Source organism: Magnolia sinica, chromosome 19 (assembly GCF_029962835.1).
Source record: "Magnolia sinica isolate HGM2019 chromosome 19, MsV1, whole genome shotgun sequence".
In the NCBI taxonomy this organism is placed as follows: domain Eukaryota; kingdom Viridiplantae; phylum Streptophyta; class Magnoliopsida; order Magnoliales; family Magnoliaceae; genus Magnolia; species Magnolia sinica.
Window position 1 is genome coordinate 3,083,633 of NC_080591.1, and position 26,408 is coordinate 3,110,040.

At 39.0% G+C, this 26,408-nt stretch overlaps 2 protein-coding genes across 2 annotated transcripts; both read right to left on the minus strand.

Annotated features, from left to right (window-relative positions):
• Window positions 1-325: 325 nt before the first annotated feature.
• On the minus strand, window positions 326-9,881 carry LOC131234436 (M phase phosphoprotein 10). The gene is made up of 12 exons (XM_058231305.1): window positions 9,054-9,881; window positions 7,184-7,245; window positions 6,173-6,383; window positions 5,873-6,010; window positions 3,920-3,988; window positions 3,741-3,782; window positions 3,507-3,575; window positions 2,888-2,959; window positions 2,750-2,803; window positions 2,485-2,626; window positions 773-841; window positions 326-690 (listed from the first exon to the last, which is right to left on the minus strand). The coding sequence occupies exons 1-12, from the start codon at window positions 9,780-9,782 to the stop codon at window positions 671-673; spliced, it is 1,677 nt and encodes a 558-aa protein (XP_058087288.1). The 5' UTR covers window positions 9,783-9,881; the 3' UTR covers window positions 326-670.
• A 3,840-nt stretch (window positions 9,882-13,721) lies between these two features.
• On the minus strand, window positions 13,722-24,288 carry LOC131234437 (uncharacterized). The gene is made up of 6 exons (XM_058231307.1): window positions 22,782-24,288; window positions 20,551-20,584; window positions 18,168-18,395; window positions 17,213-17,302; window positions 15,395-15,623; window positions 13,722-14,073 (listed from the first exon to the last, which is right to left on the minus strand). Exons 1-4 carry the CDS (start codon window positions 23,102-23,104, stop codon window positions 17,258-17,260), a joined length of 630 nt encoding a protein of 209 aa, XP_058087290.1. The 5' UTR covers window positions 23,105-24,288; the 3' UTR covers window positions 13,722-14,073; window positions 15,395-15,623; window positions 17,213-17,257.
• Window positions 24,289-26,408: the final 2,120 nt, after the last annotated feature.

A 26,408-nucleotide genomic window follows, 5' to 3' on the forward strand; every position in this document is an offset into this window, starting at 1 on the left:
GTATTTGAAGGAGAGAATGAGTAAATGAATTTGGAGTTTGTTTTAGCATACCATTTCTGCAAATCATTCCTCATGTGTCACATCCCCTTGGGTAACTAAAAACATGCATGCCTTCATTTTTGGCAGTTAGATGGCAAACTTCCATTTTACTCAGCAACAGATAGGTAGGGCCACTGTCAATGGGAGAAATTAAAATTTTAAAATGGGGGAGGCTGGACAGTTGACAGCCCTAGAGATGAGGATATGGTTAATTAGGGAAAATAAGGAAGGGAAGCAGAGATGTTTATGTGAAGCCTGAATCGAAATGTAAAAGCCAGCAGAAAAATGAATAAACTGCCAAAATTCTTTATAAGATTTGTTTGATAAAATAATAATAATAATACAAAAGGGTGGGGTGTGGAGCCTGAAGAAGTAGAAACTAGCAAAAGAATCAGCCAATCCAATCCATTTGCACAAAATCTCTCCAGGCCTAAGAATCGACTGCTGCCAGCGCTCTCTCTTTCCCTTCTGCTTTTTCTTTTCTTTTGTTTTTTTCACTCGTCTATGAATCCCAGTAAAGAGCACGGTATGCCAATGCCGGGACATCATTTGCCTGAGCTCTTGCCGAATTGCTGCTTTCCCCTCTCATTTTCAAGTATCGCAATTGCTGATTTCGCCTCAATTTCAAGTATCACAGTTCATCATCCTTGCCTGTTATTGCACTAACAATGAGAGAGAGAGAGAGAGAGAGAGAGAGAGAGAGAGAGAGTATTTGGCAAAATTTAGAAATTACCAGTGGAATGATCATTAAGGGCCGGATTCTGACGTGCCTTCTTTGCTGCCATCCGTTTAACTGTCTCAGCTGCAACAACGTCAAAGTTAGTTAATACCAGGCTAAATGAACCAATGGATGGATATAACAATCGCAATACCAGGACTGAGAACGGGCAGGCCTGGAATTGGTTCAGGTCCTTTTTTGAATTAGTCGGACTGGGCCCACTCAAAAGTATTGATTTTACCTTGCCCATTGCCAGCCCTAAGTATCAGGAATATGAGTGAGCTAATATAGGGGAATGATCGCATCTCATGTATGCCCCGGGAACGGGCAGGCCTGGAATTGGTTCAGGTCCTTTTTTGAATTAGTCGGACTGGGCCCACTCAAAAGTATTGATTTTACCTTGCCCATTGCCAGCCCTAAATATCAGGAATATGAGTGAGCTAATATAGGGGAATGATCACATCTCATGTATGTGAACTTCCCCCTTGGCCAAGGGAATCACGTGCCCATGCAAAGTGTGGGCTACACCATGATAGCCACCTTGTGGGAAGATCAGACCAGTTCACTCATCAGGTGGGCAACACCATCAAAATTAATGGATGGCTGATGATATGACTCAGCGTAAAGGTGGCGCCCACCTAATGAGAGGATCAGATTATTTTTCATGCCAGGCAATCTACATGATGTGGCCCACCTATAGAAAAATGATGCATTGGTGGAAAAGATGGGGAGGCATGTGAAAATTCATGTAAACCGCTGTAAAGGTCACAAACTACCAAGGAACCCAGAGTCCCCAACTCCCAAACAAAAATCCAAATTGCATAGGTGTGGGCCGTATTACATGATATGATGAAACTTAGACTGGAGTTGCAAATTTAGAGAGCTTAGGAACAACAGGTTCTGGTTCACCATTGAAAATGTGAACCCATTGGAGGAAAGCTGCAACCCCCATGTTCAATACGTACCTGTTGACTTATGATGGACCTGGTGGACATGTTGTGACCTGACACAACACAGACCAAGTGTAGTGCATGGACAGAGTTGCAGAGGCAGAGCAGTGAAACAACAGGATGCAAGAGTTGGCAGTTGGATAACATGCTTGAACTCCAGCAACCACGTGGAGAATCAGTCACATGAGATAAAGGAAAGTGGTTGCAGTTATTGCAGGGAGGACTGTTATGAGAGTTGGCACTCCATCATAGGGCCCAGTACATTTGTTGGCTAAGCAACTCAGATACATGGCAGCAGAGGTAACTGGTTGCAAGTACTTGAAACCATATCATTGATCATATATCAATGTTTTTTTAAGATAACCACTTGGCATTGTAGGATGGCATTGGGCAAGTGAACTGTGGATGTACCATTCCTTTGCGAAATACAATTAGGTTTGATCGGTGCCTATAAAATTTTGATTGTCTACGTGTGTGAGATTGATATTCCTTTGTTCCCTTAACCTTTATTTGTATTAATTCAGCTGTAGTAAGGACTTTATAACTTAGCCAACATGCCAAAGCTACTACGGGTATTGTCTCACAACTAGTGACTAGCATGAAGCAGGTGGAACTTTTTTAACATGGTCCAATGGAATAGAAATCACATGTTTGCAATTTCTAAGTCTCGAGAATAGTTTCACTTTTATTATAAAGGAGAGCCGAGTCCATATTTCTATTAAAAGGGATTGGAGGCGGCAGCCAGTAAAACTGAAGGCAAAGAGGAAAATGGTGTACCTTTGAACTTCCTTTTCTTGTTAGCTCTCCTCCTTTTCCTCTCTGCTTGTGTTAGTTCCACATCCTCTTTGATATCTCCTTTGCCAGAAAACACCTCTTCAGGAGCCAACATGGCTGCATCTGATACAGCCAGAGGTGCAATCTGCTCGTGGGAGACAGAAGCCTCGTGTTAATCAACAATCAAACAGGCCAGTAGCTTTTGAGTCAAATGGAAATTAAACAATATCAAGTGGTCTCTTTACAAGTCTCCAAATGCTTGCTTTACCTCTTCCATTGCCAGGGCAGGGACGTTTGCTTGTATGGACATGTCCTCAATAATCTGTCAAAGGTCATTTATATAAGCACTTTATAGAATAGTAGGAAGTTTTAGTAAATATCACAAATGATTCAAAAGAACGCATACCGGTTTTGGGGTGAAGTGAAAATGAGATAGAGCATCCAACTTCAAACAGAGCTTCTTGAATAACAGACTTGCCTGAACACAGGGAAGGACAGTAAGAACATGCACATCCAACTCCCCCAGGCATGTGCCAAATCCAGATGTAAACACTACATGAAGAAACCAAAAGGGACTGCATCCTTAAAAGTTCAAAATAGGACTGCAAGTCTTTTGTTGAAGCAACTGCCCAAACGTCAAAACCCCAAAACACAGGTTTCCATTTATTCCCAAATGAGGATAGAAGAAACCTCATGATAGCATAACAGATGAAGCTAACGAAGACCTAAAACATCGAACTCTAATTGCCTATTTTTCTTCAGGTAGAACATTAGTATCTGGAACTGGAAGTGAAGTCTTTTGCTTATTGAATAGTTAAACATGGAGTATACACCAGCTCACGCTGTTCAGATCTTCTTCTTCTTCTTCTTCTAGAGAAACAGGATATGTAAAGCTGACCCCAAATAGGTGGACCAGTAATGACAATGATGATGGTGATCATGATAGTGACAAATACAATAGCGGTGATGATTGCATGCTTATGAGAAGTGAGAATTATCAAGGCGTGCAAGCCAAAGAATGGTACCTCTTTCTTTTGTTCATCCGTAAACGACAAGGGGGCAGAAGCAAGACCTGTCTTTTGTGCATATTCCTCCTGCCAGAAGAAATAAAAGATGCAATTACCAAAAGTTCATAATCCACTTATAACAATAGAGAAATATGCTAAGAATATACACGATTCTAGCCCTAAAAAACAGTAACAAGGTGGAAATGTATCCCTCACAATAAAGGAGAAGGCGATCTACCACACGATACTGACCTCGTATATTTCAGCAAGCCCCTTCTGGCTCTTGTTCTCATCCTGCAGATATTAAGAAAGATTAAGAACAGGAGTTTTTAGTCCAACATTCCACATAAACGCAAACTTGCAACAACCCATTTCATGAGGACTTTTAAGAGCTCTTCTGTGAGTTGCTATCTCTAAAAAATAACACATACCAGCTCTTTGAGTTCTTTTGGTGCTTTAGACGGCAAACTAGGAGCCCTTTGAACATCATCAAAATGCCCCTGAAACACCCATTCCATAATTTGTAATTGCTAGCTAACCTCCAGGCCCAGGAAAGAAAAACCAACTTTTAGATATACTTAATGAAAGATGTCAGAAGTTCATCGATCCTTAATCTGAAAATAGTATTCGGCAGTAGAATGAGCAGAAGAATCAGCATGAAAAGAAAGGATAGAATGATTGATTTAAAATAAACTTTAGTAGATATTTCTGGAATTAAGAAACCATGGGAGGTCCTCAGGAGCCACAACAAAAGGGTACTAGAAGGAAACAAGAAAAGACTAAATTCTACAATTCTGTCCCCAATAATCAATACATATAACTCCATAGCCAATACATACCAATACATTACCTAGTTTGTCTCGACTTGCAAGAAAAAAGATTAGACAGATATGAAAACTAAGAATGTCCAGCTATGCTAACTTCTATATATACCAACTGTATTGACTATTTATGCAGTCATGCAATAATATAGAAACCATAAGATTTTGTATAGAAGAACACAAACGGCAATATCCGATTGATATATGTCGCCGAAAGTGAACCCAGTTGGACTCTATGACTTAACTAGCATCTTATTGACTTAACCATCATCCAATTGAACTGCTGGATTGGTCAAGATCAACCATCCAAGCCCTTGATTTGGTCCAGCATAACCATTGGGACGCTTGATCTGAATAAAACATCAATCTTGACTTGTTCAGATATTCAATAATGGTTGGATGCTCCGGATATTCAATCTAAACAATTGGGTAAGCCAACCAATAGTTCAGACCCTTGGACGGTCCTGACCCAGGCTTGATTTGATGGCCTGATTTTTATCAACCAGCAGTGGGACCGCTTGTGGTGTCTCGTGAATCTCATTGGATAGTTGGATGGTTCTACATCAATATGTTTAAACTATTCTGCTTAAAAGTTCTGGATGGTGAGTGGTTGAATGCGAGATATGGACTAGAGCATGTGCCTGTAGCAATTTACTCATGTGGCTGCACCTACCTTATCAAAATTCATACCCAGTAGCACTGGACGAAACTCTGATTTCAATTTCTTATTAGGTAGTTGACACCTAAAATTGCCATATTTCACTACCCCCTTAAATGGGAATCTCCAATAAATGAAAGCTGAAGTCCTTCCTACCAAGGGCTGCCAACATGACAACCCTCTCCTTTGTTCCCTCTTAAATTTTCTCTTTTTATATGTTATTTTTTACTTTTTGTAATTCAAAAACTGTGTAACTACTTGGATGCATGTAGAATAATCCTTCAATGTTTCAATGGACTACCCAAAGAAAAGAAATTCCACTGATACTAATGCACAGTATAGACAACATCGGACCATCTTGATGTAGGCCAATACACATACAAAGTGGGGCCACCTGTCAAATGTCTTGGATCTTGCACCAACCTCCTTGCTATGTTAGTACACATGTGCACTCGAGCATCACGTGGTTCCCTAATATTATTTACTGATTCACACAGCATCATATTTATGCACATTGCTTGTTAAATGCTTTGATGTCACCAATTACCATCGCTTTGCATAAAATTACATATACAGAACAAAATTATAGGCTCAGTTTGGAAAGAGTGAAGATGTGCATATGCCATTATTATTTAAAGGCTCTGACTAGCTTTTTCAGATGTGCTTTTGCTTGCTAAGTGCAGACACCAACATTAAACAGAGTAGAGTAATTCATCAAACTAGCTCAAAATGAAAAGTGAACTCAATTCAGGAAGCGGCTGAATTAAACAAGATGCCTATTTTTGTTGATGGCCATTGGTTCAATGCAAATATAGCAGCTCTTGAATGCATCATTGATCAAGAAAGGAAGAATATCTATTGGAAGTGAAGTATTTCATATAATAGCAAGTAAGAGATGAAGATACCTCAATAATCCTTTTTGTAATTAATTCTTCAAGTGATGCTGTAACCTCTTCTGTGATCACAGGAGGTGGTCTTACATTGTGCTCAAAATCCAGATCAACCTCAAGTGCACTGTTCTTCGGCCTTTTACTGGCGGTTACCTATCACCAGGAACCCAGCAGAATAATGATTTAACAAATCAATGACCAATCATGTGAATTTGATTCAAATGATTGTGAACCAAATGCAAATACAAATACAACAGAGTAGAATCAGTAAAAGGCTAGCCAATAGATACAAGAATATTGACAATCAATCATTACCTCTCCCTGCATAGTCCAGGCCTTAGTTTCCAAGTTCTCTTTCTCCATCTGCTCAATTGTAGAGCGGATCTTCTGAAGCTCTTTCTCATGGGTTGAAAGAGTTCCTTTATCATCTTCTTGTTTCTCGGCTATGCTCAGTTCTTCAGATCCATCGAAGGACTTGAGCTTTTTTGAACTTTTTTTCTTTTTACCCCCAAAGAAGTCTTCATATCTGGAAAAAGGAGATGCCACAGCCAAAGCTAATCACAACAGAGAGAGAAAAATAAAATTGTATCTTAAAAAGTAGGATATTAAAATTAAAATACTGTTCAAGGAAATATCAAACAGAGAAACAAACAGAAAAAAACGAGATAATGAAGTTTTTGCTATCACTTGTGTTGACTAGTGTCCAAGATGTGTATCAACAGCATGTGTCTGACATGGATATTTTCTAAAATATGATGTATCCCATTACGTGCATATCCACACAGCTTCAAAGATGCTCTTGATTCCCAGCATATGACGTGACTAAGACATGGATGCGTAGTGTTCAAAAATCCTGTAGTGACCAACACAAGGAACATAGCACACTAGCACACCAAAACTTAATGCAGTCACAGGATTCTAGTGAACGAAAGTTTAGTACATAGGTAGAGAACTGTAGACCTACATAGAAATTCATTATTATGGAAGCACTACCAAAAGATGGTCAGTCCAAGCTTACCTTCTGAATGAAAAGATAGATCAAAGTTCATTACAATATAATACCAACATTGGTGTGTGTCTGGCCTAGCAAATTTTTTAGGCTGGAGTGTCACAATAAACATTTACAATTAAAGAGTTGCAAATTGCAATTAGAAAACTGTTTCGTTTTGAAGGATTAGATGACTAATTATAAAGCACCCACTGAATATACATTCATACATGTGAATATAAGCAGAGATACAACAGCAATCATAATCTGCCAATTAATTGAAACTTCATAAGAGGTTATGAAAGAAAACATTGACAAAAATTCTGTATGAGAAGCACCTGATATTTTCTAAGTTATCAGCACCATCATTTCCACTGGCTTCAATATTGAAACCTCCCATCTACAAAATCAGTTCCTCAATAAGAATAATATTCTCACAGTTAATTTCTCCAGGATAAGGTAATACAAAAAGGTCATGAAATTGGAAATAAAAATATCCCACATTTCTCCATCCAAAATAAATCAATCAAACCAAATTTCACCATTTAGGTAAATGGGCTAAAGTGTGAGCTTGCCACATATAAGGGAGTAAGGTCCAGAAATCACAATGAATCGGCAATGCTAATCATCTGATTCACCCATTGTATTTGGACTCTTCTCTGTATCCATCCATATGACAGCCGCCAATTGGACAGAGATGATCATCCAATCAATATGTTTTTGGCACTATGCTCCATAGTTCATCCACAACGGAACCCACAATATGCATCCCGATTTCACACTGTAGCCTCCATGGGTAAATACTACAATTTATTTTCTGTTTCGGTCAAATCAAATTAACTAACAAAACTTGGAAGTTCAATCAATCCATAACAGATACCCGCATCTGCAGGTAACTGTGCTACACGACCAAATTTAAATGGTCATGGATCCTAGTTTCAGATACATTAAAAAATCAAGTTGGGTTTAGGTTCAGCGCTTTAGATGTTTTACTTTGAAGGTCTGGCCCTTGATAGAGTGGACTGATGGAATAGGATTCATGTAGCTGACCCCAGTTAATTGGGATAAGGCTAAGGTGATGATGACGATGCTTTAGATGATTACATGGGGAAACATACACATAACTACTTAAGAAGTGGGGAATTATTTGATACTTTGGCAGTGAATTCTTGTTGTGTGTGTGTGTGTAATTATCAATATAACTAATTAAGAGTTGGGAGTTATTTGATACTCTGGCAGTGAATGATGGTAGTGCATAGGCACTCAAAAATTGTACACATGCAGCCACTAACGTAAACTGACCCACTGATAGCTCCTTAGACATGATGGGTACCTGAACTGACAGCATATCATGAACCCCAAGTATCAGTCCAACCCAAAACAATTGTCAAAAAAGAATGAGAGAAAGCAGCTCAAGATCATCTCTTGAAGGATGATGGCATTCTTGTTGCTGAGGCAAGCATACAAATTCAAAAGAAAATTATTATTTTTTATAAAAACAAAACATATGGGAGGATCGGGTCGGGTCGGGTCAGGTTGGGCCAAGATCAGCCCCAAGCTCAACCCATTCAGTTAACGGGCCACATTTTCTAGCCCGAACAGAATCTGATAAAGGCAGCCTGAATCACCTTTTAAGCAGCAGGTTGACTCATTACCAGCCCTATGGATAGAGCATGACAAGAAATCATACTCATCAGAAAACCCTAATTGTCACCAGCAGGTATCCATCAAACAGATAGTTGAAAAGAAAATGGCGAAATTCAACAGATGAAATCAGATGAGTAAGATTACTGCTCAGTGCAGGTTCGGCATTATGCTCCATCCACAGCATGGCCCAGTATTTGGACACTCTGGTTTGGCATACATGTAAGCTACACATACAGAAGATGAGTTGCTAATTCCACGACTTACAGATATGCATCAAGCATACAGTTTAACTTAGAGACACCACAGCAATGCCGCACCATGAGCTGTGCCCACATTACCTCCCACCATTAGAAGATATACACATTTACAGACGTGAATTTTCAAATGCCACATTTTGAAATGCACATTAAGATTCTCACCCACCATGAGATGCGCACACAGACACTAAGTGACACTGTGCTGCCACAATCTTTTCCATTTAATCTAACCTTCAGAACAAAATCTCAGAACAAAATCTAAAATTTGAATGTGGAAAATACAAAAGAGAAAGGAAAATCTCACCTCATCTGCATCATCTTCCTCTCCATCTGCGTCCTCCTCTTCATCACCCTCTTCATCATCCTCATCATCATCCTCCTCACTTCGATCCTCACGCTTCTCTTTTGATGATCCATACTCCCTCGCCTCATCCTTCTCCAAAAACTCCTCCAATTCCCTGATCTTCAAAAACCTATCTTCAATTCCACCACTGCCGCCGCCATCATCTCCCTCATCGTCCTCCTCCTCCTCCTCATCCTCGTCCTCCTCTTCACCAGTTCCACCATTCTCTTCACCAAAACCTTCATTTTCCTCATCTTCATCATCAGAACCGTCTTCATCTCCATCTCCCTTCCCATGGCGTTCTTCTCCTCCATTCCTCTCCAAAAATCCCTCGGTTTCCTCCCGTTTGGCATTCTCAAGGGAGTTCCCACCGAGAAACCTCGAGATTTCTGCAGGATTCGCCTCGAGCCGCTTGATCTCGCGGCGGAGATTGGAGATAAGGGGCCGGGACTGGAGATCAATCTGGTGCCAGATCTGCTCGGCGTCGAATCCGTCGACGAGGAGGTGGTCAAAAGGGGATTTAGGGCATGAAGGGAGGAGAGCAGAGAAGAGGGAGCTAGATGCAGAGCGAGCTGTTTCAGAGAGAGAAGGAGACGGAGAGAGGAAGAAAGGAGGAGAAGTGGATTTCAGGAAGTGGAGAGACTCCATGCCTCGCGCTTCTTGCTCGCCTTCCTTGCCGTGCCTCGCCATTTTCTTCCTTCCTCTTTCTCCCCTGCAAATCAGCGTTTTGCGCGCGTCTTGTAAAACCAGAGGGTTTTACGAACGAGGCTCGCGCCAAGGGTACACAGAATGGAAGCGGATTGGTTGCTGTAGCACACACCAGCAATATAGCTGATGTATTGACGTCAGCAAGTTCTGTGGCTCTCATCATTAGGTATGTGTTATATCCAAACCGTCCATTCATTTTTCGAGATCGTCTTAAGGCTTGAGACGAAAAATAATTTATATATAATTATCAAGTGGATCACAATTAAAAAAAAAAAAGTGGGGGATTGAACGCTTACCATTGAAACCCTTTTAGGGGTCACAGAAGTTTTGAATTAATATGAAATTTTCTTTTCCTCTTCATCCAGGTCTTTGTGACCTTATTAACAGATTGGATTGAAAATAAACGTTAATGTGGGCGCTACAAATTTTTTAACGGTGAAAATCATTATCGCTGCTTCTATTTGTGGTGTGGTTTATTTGATCTTTGGATATGATTCATTTTTTTGGTAACATCCTAAAATGATCTATAAAAATGGATAAACGGTGTGGATATAATAAACACATCACCATGGGGCTCATTTAACTTTGATCTCCTTTGAACCGTTCGTAAACTCGGAGCTCGAGGAGCGTCAGCGCTCGTCTTCGCACGACACGTATCTACACCAGCTATATAGCTGCTGTGTGATACACCAGCCAATCCCCCTCACCCCATGATCTGACACGGAAACGAATTGGCTACTCACCCTGCCACCAGCCAATGGCTGATGGTTGGTGCTCTTTGGGCTCCACAATGATGTATGTGTTTCATCCATTCCGTCAATCTATTTTTATAGATCATTTTATGATACAAGAAAAAAAAATGAGTTATATAAAAATCTCAAGTGGACCACATTATAGGAAACCGTGTTGAATGAATTTCGACCGTTAAAAACGTTCGGCAGTGATGTTTATATGTCATCTATACCGTTAATAACGTCATTCCTACTGTGATGGACTGAAAACATAAATATTAGCATGATTCAAAACTTCTGTGGCCCCACTAATATTTCAGCTGTAGATGTTCAATTATCACGTTTTCAGTCCACTTGGGCATCGGATACGATTGATTTTTGGCATCGTATCCAAAACTTATGGACGGGGAGGATTTCTCACAAACATCACAGTGGGTCCCACCTGGGTTCCTAGCGCAGGAACTTTGCCTTCCACAGGAAATCACCATCTTTTCCTTTATTACGGCCCACTTAAGCATTGGATACGGTTGATTTTGGGCATCCTATCCTAAAATGAACTTACAAAACTGATGTACGGGGAGGATTTCTCACAAACATCACAGTGGGTCCCACCTGGGATCCCAGCGCAGGAACTTCCTGCGAAAGGCTTTCGCAGGAAATCCGCGTCCGTTAGGGCTGTCCTGTCACTGGCCCAGGCCGGGTCGTGTCGTGGTCTTAAACCCGGTCCGCTATGCCCGACGCCGGTTGTGTATGGCCGCGAGCCCACAACCCACTATCACGCAAGCTCTGGGCCGTTCACTAAGTGGGCTGCATCGTGCGTGAAATATGACAAAATTGCCCTTGAAATCCTTAACGGGCTGGGCTCCATCTAGGTCCGGCCAGGTTTGTAAGTTCCTTGACATGGCATGTGCCCGGCCGTAATGAATGGTAGAAAATTTAAGCCCGTTTATTTCATTCCAAGCCGTCCAAGCAGTCCTGTTTGTTTTAACTTTTACCACCATAAATGCTGCAAAATGGGTTATTATTATTTACCATGAAAGAAAATAATGAGATACCAATAATCCGTGGAGCCTACTGTAACGTATGTTTCTGATCCATGCGGTTTATTTGTTCATCCAGCTCATTTTAGGATATGGACCAAAAAATGATGCATATCCAAAGATCATGTGTACCACATTATAGGAAACATTTGTGTTTTTGGTTCATTCTTGTCTTTCTAACCTTATGATTATGAATAGGTGGATGATAAATACACATCAGCTCTACACTAATTTTAGATTTTAACGGTGGATATCATTGTCCCTCTTATTTCTTGTGGTGTGGTTTAGTCGAGTTTATAATTTGTCTCATTTTTAAGTTTATGGCCTAAAATTAGCTAATAAAATGGATGAAGGGTGTAGATTAGAGTGCCATCAGAAATAATATATCATTATTCATTTACCACCATTTATCATTGTAAATGATAAACTACTCTTGTCTCTTGTTTTTTATTTATCTCTTTTCAATTTGTGGTTTAGCTTCTCTTATATGAATTTTTTTCTGCAGTAGTTATTGTATATGTCTATAATCCTATGTTAGTTTTATACCATTTAAAAAGAGAAATGATCATGTAGAGCATTTGTATGATAAGTTACAACTAAAGGTGCAGGTTGGGTTGATGATAACTCAAGAGTCTAGCTGTCTAGGCCCAAACCCAATCTCCATTCCTCTGTACTTGACACAACCCTGCTCGGCCTGACCCAACTCAAACGCATGTGATTCTTCCCAACCTGACTTCACCCGACTCAATCGAGAGTGGATTAGCTGTTACCCAACTAACAGCTTAGTCGGTGTCACCGTTACCGTATGAGGCCCACCTTGATGAATGTGTTTCATATACATGCTGCCTATTTATTTTTTGCAACTCATTTAAAGACGTTATCCCAAAACTTCAGCAGATCCAAAACTCTAGTGAGCCTTGACACAACCTTCCTTGGCCTTGACCTAACCTAAATGCATGTGATTCCTATCAACCTGACTTCACCCGTCCAAACAACGGGTGCTGATAGCTTAGTGGGTGTTATCCTTACCATGCGAGGTCCACCTTGATGAATGTGTTTCATATCCATGCTACCCATCCATTTTTTGCAACTCATTTAAGGACGTTATCCCAAAACTTAAGTAGATCCAAATCTTTAGTGAGCTACACCACTGGAAAAGGTGGTGAATGACCATTAAAAGTTTTTTATAGGTTACAAAAGTTTTGGATCAAGCTAATCTTTATATTTTCCTTTCACCCCGTACTGTTCGACCTTATCAACAGGTTGGAAGGCAAATAAACATTATGAATCTACTTAAAGCAGGCCTTGGGAAGTTTTTAATGGTGAGTGTTCAATCATCACTGTTTTTTGTGGTGTGGTCGATATGCTTGATGTTTGGGACTATGTCCTAAAATGGGCTGGAAAAACAGATGGACGGAGTGGATATACAACATATCATCAAGGTGGGGCCTACGGTATTACCCAGATAAAACCTACTCTGCACCCCACCCAAACTAGCCCAACCCCAAGCAAACCCAATTTTAAATCAGGTTGGCTTTTTCGGACTCAAACTTAACCTGAAGACATTGGGTTGGGTCAATTGTGCCCAGGTTACAGGTCCTAGTGAGGACCCAGCCCTTTTCTTGCCAGCTTTTCACATATGTTTCTACAGTTCAATGATGATCACCTGATATGAAAATTTAACTGAGCCGCCCATGGAGTAGAACAATGCCAATATCAATGGACAAGCAATGGTACGACTTAGTTTACTGTTGTGGCCCACCCAATGAGTGGATCAACATGATTTTTCAATGAGGTGATTATCATGATTTGCTTCACCCTTGGGATACTGACATGTTGGTCAGGGAAAAATGGTTGTATCACATAAGGAGAAAGCATTACCTACCTATTGATGGGATGGTTAGGATTTAATGATTGTCAAACCATAATGAAATTTAAGAGGGATAGTCAATAATAGGTGGACCACACATGGTGTGGGGTCCAGATTAATGACCAGACCTCTATAATCAATTTGGACCATCCACTTTCCTAGAAAGCTATTGGATGGTTGTCTTGTTGAGAAGATTTTGGGGCGTGGTCCACCATGATGGGCAGCAACAAACAAAATACTGAATAATGGACCCCACTCATCAGAACTGAAAACCAGTATATCCAATATAATTTGTGGCAAGTAAACTATTCTTCAGTATCAAATGTATTTACTATATACAATCCCTCCAAATCATGAACAAAATAACAAATAATTCTGTGGTACTCTTTTTCTTTTTTATTATTTTTAAAAAGTAAAATTTCTACAATTCCATGTAATCTTGTTTCCTTCTTTTTCTTGAACTCCGCATTTTTTCACCTACATTTCATTACTGGATCCGAACATTGCAGCGGAACGGTACCCATGTCTACTGTGATTGATGAAACGATCTCGACAGGAAGCAGAGTTTCATCTTTATCAGCAAAGCAAAGATGGCGTAAGATGGGACCTCCGACAATCCCCACGCTAAGTACCTGAAATTCAAGGGGCAATGCATAGGTTGGAAGTAAGCATATGGTATCATATAGCACTTCATCATCATCATCATAGTAATAACTTTTGTTATCAAAATGAGGAGAGAATGGTAAATGCATGGTTAAGAAGAAATACACCAAAAAAACCACACCCAATGAAAAAAAAAAAAGGGGCCAAAGATTAGATGAGGCTCTTCCAAATTGAGAGATTTGGGGGCGTGGTCAATCAATGATGGGTATCATCAGATCAATGGCTCAGATAGCCCAACCAAGGAAGCCTAGCACTTCATGCACATAGAAAAGTTCTCTATTAGTCATTGACATAGAACTCCACCTCTATAATGTATGTATATTAGTTAGGAAGGATGTGTTTATATTAGCATTACTTTGTAATAACAAATGGTATGTATGCTTCCATACAGACTCGAGTTGTGACTCACCAGAGTTGGGGTTGACTCGGGGGAAGGGGTATTGAAAGTTAGACCATTCTAGTGAAGGGTTTTGCCCATGGTGTGATGTAACAACCGTTACAGGGTCGTAAATGCCATTACATAAAGGTAATGGTGGCAACCGTTATATGTTATAGGGTTGTAATGGTCGTTATGGAAAAAATGACCTGTAACCGCCGTTACACCCCCTGTGAAGGGTGTAATGGTTCCTTATGGGACAAATACAGGTTTTTTGGATTTTTCCTTCAATAAAAAAGAGACTGTAATGGCCATTATGGCCCATATCATAAAGGTAATAGTGGAGGTTGTTACGGCCACCGTTATCGTTACTATTACAGAATACCTTGGTTTTGCCAGAAATCATAAATTCATCTATAAGAAGCCATGAATTTCTCCCTTCCACAGCAGGTTTTGCATGCTAGGCTATAAAGATTGACATTAAGAGCTACAAAGCTAAATACCTTCCTTCTTCTTTTTTTTCTTGTTAGAAATCACGAATTTTATTAAGGGGGCATTTGGCAACACTAAATATCATGATATTTCATGAAATTTGGTCCGATCAAACACACCCCTAAGAGAATATATATATATATATATATATATATATATATATATATATATATATATATATATATATATATATATATATATATATATATATATATATTATTAAGGGGCATTTGGCAACACTAAATATCATGATATTTCATGAAATTTGGTCCGATCAAACACACCCCTAAGAGAATATATATATATATATATATATATATATATATATATATATATATACACAATATTAAAAAAATAGAACATGGCAATGAGAAATCAACATCCTGGTAATTACACATCATATCATTGTGTTTAGAACATACCATATTGGAGCGTAAGGCAATGACAAGTCAAGAAGATATGGCCATCTATAACAAAGATAATTGCCATTAGAAAAGTTGTGAAATAGTTTCTCTTAAAAGCAAGAAATGGCAAAAAGGAAGAATAAGATCAAATATACCCAAGTGAGACACAAGCGTGGTAGACCCATTGGAAAATGACATATATAGTTGTCCACAATACAAAGTAGGAGATACGGAACCATGGGAACCGCTGAAAGACAAAAAATAACAATGATCAAGTTAAACTCAAACAATAGCTAGCTCTTACAATTAATTATTTGGTAATGCTCACTGTTGGAGAATTTTATTTTTGGTGCCGAAGGGTTTGAAGGTGGGTGTACCCTATATGATGGTGACGAGTGTAAATTTATTCCTCCACCATCAAACAGGGTCTAAGAAGAGAGATGAATGGGTGGTAGACTCTCAAAACAGAAAAGAAAAATCAGCCAAGAGACTCTGATACTAGGTTGTGGAGGAGAAAGTAAAGAGCATTTGGGAAAATTACGAGTTATAGAGCTAATGACTTCCCTAGCTCATTTTATTAAGAAAAATGGTATGGTGTCCCAAGGAAGCACTAAAAACAAAATACAATTTTTATTTCCCTGATACCCAAGAAAAAAAATAGCAACTCACCAGGCAATTCAATGCAGCATCACCAAGGAGAAAGAAAGCATTCATCGAATGCACAGAAATCACTAGCTGCCACGCAAGATAAGGTGAAAATACTTCATTAAAACAAAACGACTAAAGGTCTAACAAACAAAAGAAAGAATATATTTTCAATACCATTAAAGTTTAGAGGAAAAATAAAAAATAAAAAATCAGAAGTATGCATAATCACATCAATGCCGTGTGATTGTCCAAATATATTATTTTTCTTTTTGATAAATCAAAATGGGATTTTGTTCACCTTCACCACGTTGGCTAAGAATGTTGACCCTCATCAGTCAATGTGGCCATTGATCTTGACTGTCCATTAGAACATCCACTACTTACATAGGCCACTACTCAAAATCCATTGTCTAAAGAGAACCGTGCAAAAAGCAGCCTATGATGGGTTTTTTTTTTTTTTTTTTGAAGCAACAAGATTTCATTAAAAAAGCATTGAGATAGTGCACCAAGCTACAACCCAAGAAAAACAAAAAGCCAAAAAGAAGCGCCCTACAAAGGTGCGAAAAAACCTTTCAGATGATCCATACAAGAGGCCCATTCAACAACAAACAAAAGAGCCCTGCTAAGAACTATTTCTCACTTATAATCTACATTATGGAAGCATCTTCCATTAGGTGGATAGTCAAATGCAATTCTACGGACTTTTTTCAGCTGAGAACTGATTGTCTACAACCAGTCATAGGATTACCTAACCTATGATTAACAATGATTCCTCCCAAAATACTTTCAAAGGCAAAAGCACAAACAAAAATTTAGAAGGCATAAAAAAATTGGTATTACCATCCTATTGGTTGTAGGTGATCTGTTCTCTCAATTTCAACATTTTAGGCTAAAATCAAATTGACTGCCCAATTAAGTTTTTCTTGCTCGTTTCAAACTAATCAATCAATCTGGGTTTGGGGCAGTAGTCTATCCAGGAGGCGGCCATTGTAATGGATGTTACAGATCGATGCTCCAATTCACCAATGCAGATGAGTGAAGATGAATATGCTTCACCAATACAGTGAAGGTAAATGCAGTATTATGCATACCTAATGCATGAAACTAAAACCAGTTATGCAATATCACCATAAATGCATAAAAACATGCTAATCAAAACAAGGACTAGAAGGAGAAGGTAATACTTACAAAATACAATTTATCAATTTGGAATTCTAGAAATGGAAAAATGAATCACCAAAATACGACATCGGTGAGCACCACAGCACCCGCACATGCCTGTTTATAACAATGAAAGTCATTTCCTTGTTTTGATAACTTGCATAAGAAAATATGCAACTAAACACGCAATGTTACATATAGTAGAGCATTTCCACAGTCCACTGCTTGTTGTGCAACTATATTTCCCATGGAAATTGATTTGTTTTTTTCCTTTGCCATTGTTGGGATAGCAGTTCTTTTTAGTGTGGAAAACCAAAAGGAACCCTTCACAGTCAGTTGGTGTCACCAGTAAATAGAGAAAATGCCCATGGAATAGCTTCTTTTCTTCTTCTTCTTCTTCTTTTTCTTTTTTCTTTTTTTTGGTGAGAAATCAATTCACTTATTTCCTAAGGAAACCGTAATAGTGGCCATCGATTTTCACAGCTACTTTTTATAATACAAACAGTGGAAAACATGATGTCCATGGAAATTTAATTATTTCATTTGTAACCATCTCCAACATCTGAAACAGTGACCATTTATCACGAGGTGCGCGCTCCAGTGATACCAGTACCACTGGTCCACCTCAGAGTTTTGTATCAAGCTGATTTTTGGGCCTGGGGGGTTATTGAGGTGACACATCTGATGGACAGGTTGGATGTGATATTTACATCATGTGGGCTCCACATCTTCCCATATGGTGGTACCTGTACCACTAAAGCGCACGTCTTATTGCAATTAGTAAATTCAAAATTAGAAGGAAAAATAATACTAATTAGCATCCTTTATCCATTTCAAATGGGATACTTAGACAATATTGCATATATCTTATTATTCATGATTATAACCAGTTCTTGATTCCTTAGTTAGGTTTGTCCTACTCATATTTTCTTGTGTAATGGCATAAACCAAAATCAAATTTCTAAAAAATAGAGAGAATCACCTGATAAATAATTTGAAAAGCATATCCCCAAATCCCCGCAATTTGACGAGTGCAACGCTCTTCACGGGTAGCCGAGTTTTCCATCACGTGGTGCCTATTTGCATCTCCCCCATGTTCAGGTCCCACATACGTTCCTCGTTCTGCATCTGGCCTCATATGCTCAACCCCATCACCCTCAACTCTATTATGTAATTGATAGCATCCATAAATGGAGAGAGAGGTTCCAAGCTACAAAAGTTCAGATTATAAGCAAAAAATCTTCTCCACAAGCTAAAAACTCCCAAGTAAGAGGTTTGCTAAGTCATCTACATGCAGCATTTGTGCCAATATGGCACATTCATATGAGTCCAAGATTTACAGGACTGTGGTGGCCCACACTGTCCAGATGTAAAACATGAGCTAAAAAGCTCACATCTTGTAAAACATCCATATTCACACATGTTCTGATGGATAGATGAATTGGGCTATACATGTGTGGGCTTGGCAAACAAAATAAAGTAGATAAAATAATGTGTAGAGCCTATTTGAATTTGAACGGAGTTGTGTTGCAACTAACAATCTGTGGCATGCTGTTAGGGATATATGGTCATGGACATATTGTTACTGACTAGTTGTTCCTTCCTTTGTTATCGAATAGCCCGAACCATTGATATGATAGATTATGGCATATAGGGAACTTAAAGATTGGTTGGTGTCACATTTACACTGTGTTTGCACATTTGATAGGTATACATTCATACATGTGCCACACTTTTTAGTGCTTGAAAATTGATGGAGGCACATATGTACATGTGGGATACTTGCACTTGGACAGTAGCATAGATGGAGGATTAGGACATGATATGCAAGATTTCAGGCTTAGATCACACCAATTCTGAAACAATCACACAAATTCCACATCCCACATGAAAATCCAAACATTCAATTAATGGGGAATCTATGCGGGTCCAAGCCGACACAGTCTTGGTCTGGACCATTAAAATTTTAAATCAAACAATGTCAAATGGAATTATAATCAACTACTCATGCATAAAAATCAGTCCCTAATCCAAGGGATTCCCTAATTTCAATTCAAGGAACCCGAAGGTGATAAAAAAGGGCAAATTAATTAGGGATCATATAATATAGGGTTAGGATTCATGAAAAAATGGCTATGAGAGGATAAAAGAGGATAAAAACCTGAGCCAAAAGATAATCCCACGTATGGACAGCAATAATGGCCCAGACGGACGTGCGTGTGATCCCGGGTGTGTGGGGCCCACTATTCAAAAAAAGGCCACCTTGGCCCTAGTCGGCCAGGGATGGACTCCAAAACCCCCAAATATCAGCTCGATCTGATGTACGGTTTGTGCGTGGGGCTCCGCCGAAGTTTCAGCTCGCCTGCGGGCCAAAATCTGGAAACCTGCTATAATGAAGAAATCTGATGCAACAAAAGGACAAATTCGAAGTACGGATGGTGGGGAAAGATGGAAAAAAAAGATAATGGAAGATGGGGGTGAATTGGGATCGATGTGGCTTCGCACCACGGTAGTTAGCCCTTCGAAAAGGAAGGGCTTCGCACCCACTTTTGAATTCTTCCACAACTCACGAAGAGAGCAGAAAAATAAAGCAGGAATTTTTTATTAACATCAATGAATGAAAAGAACTACAAGGGGTGCCTATTTATAGGGAGAACCCTATACCCAAAAACTCACACCATGTGTGACACCTATTACTTGGCGATGAAGTAAACTAAAATAAAAACCAAACAAGAAAATCTAAAGCGTTCACGATGTTCTAAATAATAACAATAAGCAAAACCTAAAATATAAAATCAATTCGACGAGTGGGCCACGATCATGAAATCCCATGGTGGACTTTTTTTGACTATCGGGCCTCTTTTCTGAACCAAAACTTGTCTTCTAGCTAGGAGGCCCTCCCTAGACGTCGTCATCGAGCCAGATCGATGGTGAGATCCTCCTTCTACGTACGTACGTGCGTAGGGGTGGTGGTGTGCAGGCGTGCGTATGCACAATGTCCTCATCAACTTTGGACAGTAGCATAGATGGAGGATTAGGACATGTCACTCATGTACCCGGATAAGTGTAATTATCATGCACGCCAAAACCATAAAGTATCTTAGGAAGTAGTTCCCACCTCTCCACCAAAAACACCTGATACATTGTCTAATGGTTATAAATCTGTAACTAGTTGTCCAAAAGTGCGTTGATTCCTTACACAAGGGGGTGACAAACTATGAACATGTGTGCTTGCCTCGTCAGCTTGTCAGAACACAACTTTGCCTAAAATCTAAACAGCACCTAATAATCAACACGAATAAAAAGAAGGCATGTATATATTCAGTGAAAGACATGCACAAGAAACTCCTTGGAGTAGGACATACCCCAAAATAAAGAGTAGCCAACGCAAATGTCCATCTTCCCATCACCAAAAAGTGCACAAAGTTAGTTGAAAGGAAATAATGTCAATACATCAGAGTTAATATGAAAGTAGATTTTGAACAAATATTCATATTTTTCTTGCTTCTTGTATAAAAGGAGAAGAAGAGTTTTGTATCACAATGGATTCTTTTTTTCTTTCTCTAGATATGTTTCAACTAAAATCCTGGAAGCCATAAAAAAGGTATGACAGTGCTAGTTTTCTAACCAATAATTTTTTTAATGAAGAGAAACATTTAAGGAATTGAGAAATGCAAAATATTAATTTTGTAAATGTTAAAAGGAATTATTAGATTTATGAGTCACATTGCTGTGCTCCTCCTTTTCACTTACTAATCGCTGAAAATGGAATCTATGAATGACACACACCATTGGAAAAAGGGTAGCTGCAGGCTGGAAGCTATCAGGTTCTTCTGCACCAAGTAGGTGTTCTACCATGGGTCGGGTCAGCCTGTGAGCCAGCCAACCAGACCCACTTAAAAACCAGGCAAGGTTCAGTTTATCAGGTTTCGTGGTCAGTAAACTTGAACCATTTGATCAGCATGGGTTGGCCAAGTCATCTTAGGGGTCGAGCTTGGATTCTGGGCTTGTTTTATTAAATGGGTTGGGCTCCAGCTGACCTTGACCCGACCCATTGCCACCCCCATGAGTATGCCCTTACAAGTTTCCCTTCACCTTCAGAAATACTAAGTGATTAACCCAGCTAATCAAACAGCACCTTTCCAACTCCGCATGCACAAAACAAGAATTTCATATACATATGGATTCTTTGGAATACAGATATTAGAAAACATGAAAAGCAGGACTCTCGGCAGAAGCAACATTACAAGAAAACACTGCATGAATTGAACGGCAAGCTAAAGAAGAGTTCTCCATGGCATTCCCATCAATCTACTACAGAGGTTCTGTCTGCCAGGTGCCTTCTCTCTATGCTTTACACATGTGATGTAGAGCAGGTCGTAGACATTTTCATGGCAAAGATGGACCAGAGAAGGCCCGATCGGAGGCGGAAATGATCCGAACCGTCAGAACTTTAAATCAGTTGTATCTCGCAAACCGGATGAGTTCTTCTACATATCATATATGATTTTATGGTAGGAGAACCTACTTAAGCCAACCAACCCGCAATGCTGGGTTGGACATGCCGGATTTGTGAGATTTCATCTAATCGACGGTCAAAATTCCCATTTAGTGTTGTTTTTACTATAAATAGTCAGTTTTAGTTCAAGTATAACTTTTGATTTGTAAAAGTCGTGCCCAACATGAAAAGGGCTTTAAAAAAACTAGGAGAACAATATGGTTGGGCTAAATTGGAAAATTATTATTTTTGGCCGAAAACCATAAAGTCTAGTGGGAATAGAGGTCGTCTACAAATAGTAAGTTTACTATTTATAGTAAGTCATGCTTTTAGGGTGTTTGAGTTGGAGTCTAAGTCTAAAACTTCATCCTAGGTTTGAGTTCATTAAAGAGTTGAAATTTCAAATTTTATCATCAATAAAATTATTTTAAATTTATAATAAATTATTCCTGCTTTTATCCCTCGTGGATTCGAGGAAGTTATGTGAGGAGTTTGGAGAGCTCTATAGATTCAGAGTAGTTATCCCCTGAGGAATACAGTGATTGACTTCCTCACGTCCCTCTCTGCGTCAACATGGCACGTGTGCTGATGTGACACAAATGTGGGACATCCATGACATACACAAGGTGGGTCCCACCATGAAGATGGTATAATTAAAAATTCAGGCCAGTCCACATGTGGGCCATGCTCGATAAGTGGACTGACCTGTTTTTTTGTGGTTGATTATCCACATGACAGGGTCCAGCTTAAGCATGGTTCAGATACCCCACATACCACTTTGGTTGGTGAGCATTCTGTGTGCACAGCGTAAATGTGAATATGTGACATTGGGTCTAATAAACTTCTATGTCTCAACATCCAACCCACTTCAGGAAAAAGAAAAAAAGAAAAAGTTTTGAGAACTTTTCTTGATTGGTCCACATCATCACCGAAGTTGTCAGCACTGCTACATTAAATGCAGTGTGTGATGACATGGCCCAATCAAATTGCAATAAATAGAAATTTTATGTCTGTGGCAAGAAGAGGATTCAGATTCTTACATCAACCATTAGTAAATCTGTTACTATGCTATCAAACCAAGTTATAGAGTTTGCTTACTGAGAATAGAAGTAAAATATGGCAACCCCATCAACATAGATGTAGAGAATGAGCACTGGCAACAGCATGAAAAATGCAACGATGCGGAAAGCAAGCAGCCAACCAGGATGGATTTTTTTCAGGCAAGGCTTCCAAGACTCGTCGTTGCATAAGAAACCCACCCTCTCTTGTTGGGTCTCTCCCCTTTCCTGCCTTGAGCCATTGGAACCTTCATATTTCCATATCAAAACCAATGCTCCAATCACCGACGACACTATCCAGAATGCGCAGACCCCAGCTCTCCAGTTCAACCAATAATGTGAGTTGGTCGAATCAGCTGTCATGACCGGCTGCTAAGAAATTTTCAAAGATCCTGCTACCCAGTTCATGGAGGATTTCAATAGTCTAGTGTCTAATGAACTCATTGATTTATTTTCCAAATCTTCAAATATCAAAGCAGTGAAAGAGGGAACTTGCATTGGCATCAATAAACATGGAAATCTAGTAAAAAGTCAATAAATGTAATCTATGGATTTTATTGAGACTATCCAAAAGAATGGATCCCGAATCGTGAACTTCATAACAAATTTTCTAAAAATAGGATTAAATCAAATTCCCCGAAATAAAGGGTGACATTAAAAACAGGTGTAAAACCAAGAAATACTAATTCTATACAAAACATCCACCCCTTAAATCAAATCTATGACAAACCCTACCAAAACCCAAAAAATCAATAACCCAACAGTTCAAAAACCAACCTTTCATTAAAAAATCAATCTGTATGAAAAACTCCAAATAAAGAAAATTAATTAAATTAAATCTAATTAAAAGCTCAAACAAACAATCTTTCAACCAACCAAGAATCCAAAACTCTAATAATGAAAACCAGATTATTTCAAAAAAAAAAAAAAAAACCAACTCCAAAGGCCCAAAGATCCAATTTACATACAAACAAATCAAAAAGACCCAAATTCAGTTGGATTTGGGTTCTTATCAGATGAAGCTTTTAAAATTTTTTAAAAAAAAAACAGTTTTTTTCTCAGCACAACAACATTCCTCTATGCAAAAATTCAATAAAAGTCAACACAACAACATTCCTCTCTTCTTTTTCGTCTTCTGTTAGGGTGTATTTGGATGCTTGTAAGTTCTCAAAGTTTTAAATAATTTACGGGTAATCCTGTTTGGATATAAGTGGTAAGTAATTTACGGGTAAGTTAATTATTGTATTTGAATAACCTGTAAGTTAATTATAAGTAAGAAGTTGCAGAGTTTAGAGTAGGAAATCATTCCAAAATCTAATTGATACATAGCAAAGCTTGGCACAAAGCATACTATTTTGTTAAGCCTATCTAAATGAATAGTTGAGTTGATTCTTAGACTAAACTAATCATCAAGTGGAGTGGACCCACGTATTCAACTACTTGTAATATAGAACATTAACTTAAGATAAGTAAACAAGAAAACTAAATATTCTCATTTTCAATTCAAAATATGTTTCCAATACTAGGAGAGAAACATACAAACAAACTTATACATTAACAAAAAACCATCTATTTACGAATAAATTAAGCTTTTGAACTAACAATTTAGTAATTATCCAACAAGTGGGGATCAAATAGCTGGACAGTTAAAAATTAATTTCCAACAAATAGCTGGAATTTTCCAGCAAGTTGGAAATGATCTTAGCACTTGAGAAACAAAAAGAAGATGCAACTGAACAGTTAGAAATTAACTTCCAGCAAATTAGAAATGATCTCAGAACTTGAGAAATAAAGAGAAGACGCGATTCTGTGTTCAAGAGAACATGTGCATTCTTTTACAATAAAAGTCTCATTTGCACTAATGTAGAGCAGGTCGCAGACACTTTCATGTCCAAGATGGACCAAAGAAGGCCCGATCGGAGTTGGAAGTGACCCGGACCGTCAGAACCTTAAAACAGGTGTATCTAGCAAATCGGAATGAGTTACTCAACGTACCATATATGATTTTGGGGTAGGAGAAGCTGCTTTAGCCAACTAACATGGCTATGCTGGGTTACCCATGGTAAATTTGCGAGATTCCATCAGATCGACGATCGAAAATCCATTTTATTTCCATTTTTACTATTTATAGTAACTTACTATAAATAGTAAGTTTACTTTTTATAGCAAGTTATGAATTTTAGGGAGTTTGAGTTGGAGTTTGAAGCTGAAACTTCTTCCAAGGTTTGGTATCACTATTTAAAGGGTTGAAAATTCGTTTTTATTTTCTACCAATGAAATTTAGAATTTCTAGAATTTATTTCTATTTTCTTATTTTCCCCCGTGGATTCGACGTATCTCTGTAAGGAGTCCAGAGAAGCTTCGTGGATTTGGAGTAGTTATCCCCTTGAGGAAGACAGTGATCGACCTCATCATGCGCATCCCTGCGTCAGTTTGGTATCAGAGTGAGGCTTTCTCCTCGGATCTATGGCTTCTAACAACGGGTCGAGCAACAATCCCATCGAGGGTGCTCCATGGAATCATCTTTCAACAACAACGACTTTCGAAACAGCACAACGAGAGAATTAACAAATCATGCAATAGTTGTAGGCTGCCATCGATCGCATGACGGAGTCCCTAGGGCAACTCCGTGTTTAGAGCAGTGATCCGCCCCCAATAGGCTCTGGAGCTCGTAATCACACTGATCGTAGAACGGTGCCAGCAGTGAACCACAAGATCACTCAAGAGAAGGTGGGATCCAGCGACATAATTCGACAACATCCCGAACGAGGCATTGATTGGATAGATCGAACGGATAAAGAATTCAAGATGAAAGTCGATCTTCCTAATTTCAACAACCAACTCCACTTCAAAGACTTCCATGATTGGTTGTTTGAAGTCGAACGTTTCTTCGACTATATGGATATCGTGGAAGGGAAGAAAGTTAAACTTGTAGCTTACAAGTTGAAGGGTGGAGCTTTGGTTTGGTAAGAACAACTTCGACTCGAGTGAACGAGACAAATGAAGGCGTCAATCCGCACGTGGTTGCGGATAAAGCAGTTGTTGTGAATGTGATTCCTCCCTCGAGATTACGACCATGTATTATTCCAACAAAACCAAAATTGTTGACAGAATAGCCAATCAGTAAGGGGTTATGCAAAGAAATCTCATTATTTGTCGGCAAGAGATTACCTTGCCAAAACAAAGTCATGACAGGCCACAAGATTCATCAGTGGCGGACATGTGACCCCTATGGAAATGAAGAACCAACTCAAGACTTTTAAAGTGGAGGGACCGTCTCTCATAACCGAACATGATTTTGTTAAACAATCCGAGGAAAGAGGAGATGTAGATGTTTTAGTTAAAAATGAAAAATATATAGAGCCTGTGAACATCCCAGAGGATTTGAAACCAATGTTGCAGGAGTTCAAGGCGGTTACGCTTGATGAACTCCCTAATAAATTGCCTCACATACAAGATATATAAAACCTCATTGATCTTCTCTTACGGGCAAGTTTGCCTAATTGCCCACATTATTAGAAGAATGTGAGATTTTGCAAGTACAAGTGAAGGAACTGATACTTACTAGTCAAGTCAAGGAGAGCATGAGTACATGTATTCTGTTAGCTCAAGAGCTTAATTCAAAGTACAAGGAAAAGGCTGATAAACATCGATGCTAAACATTATT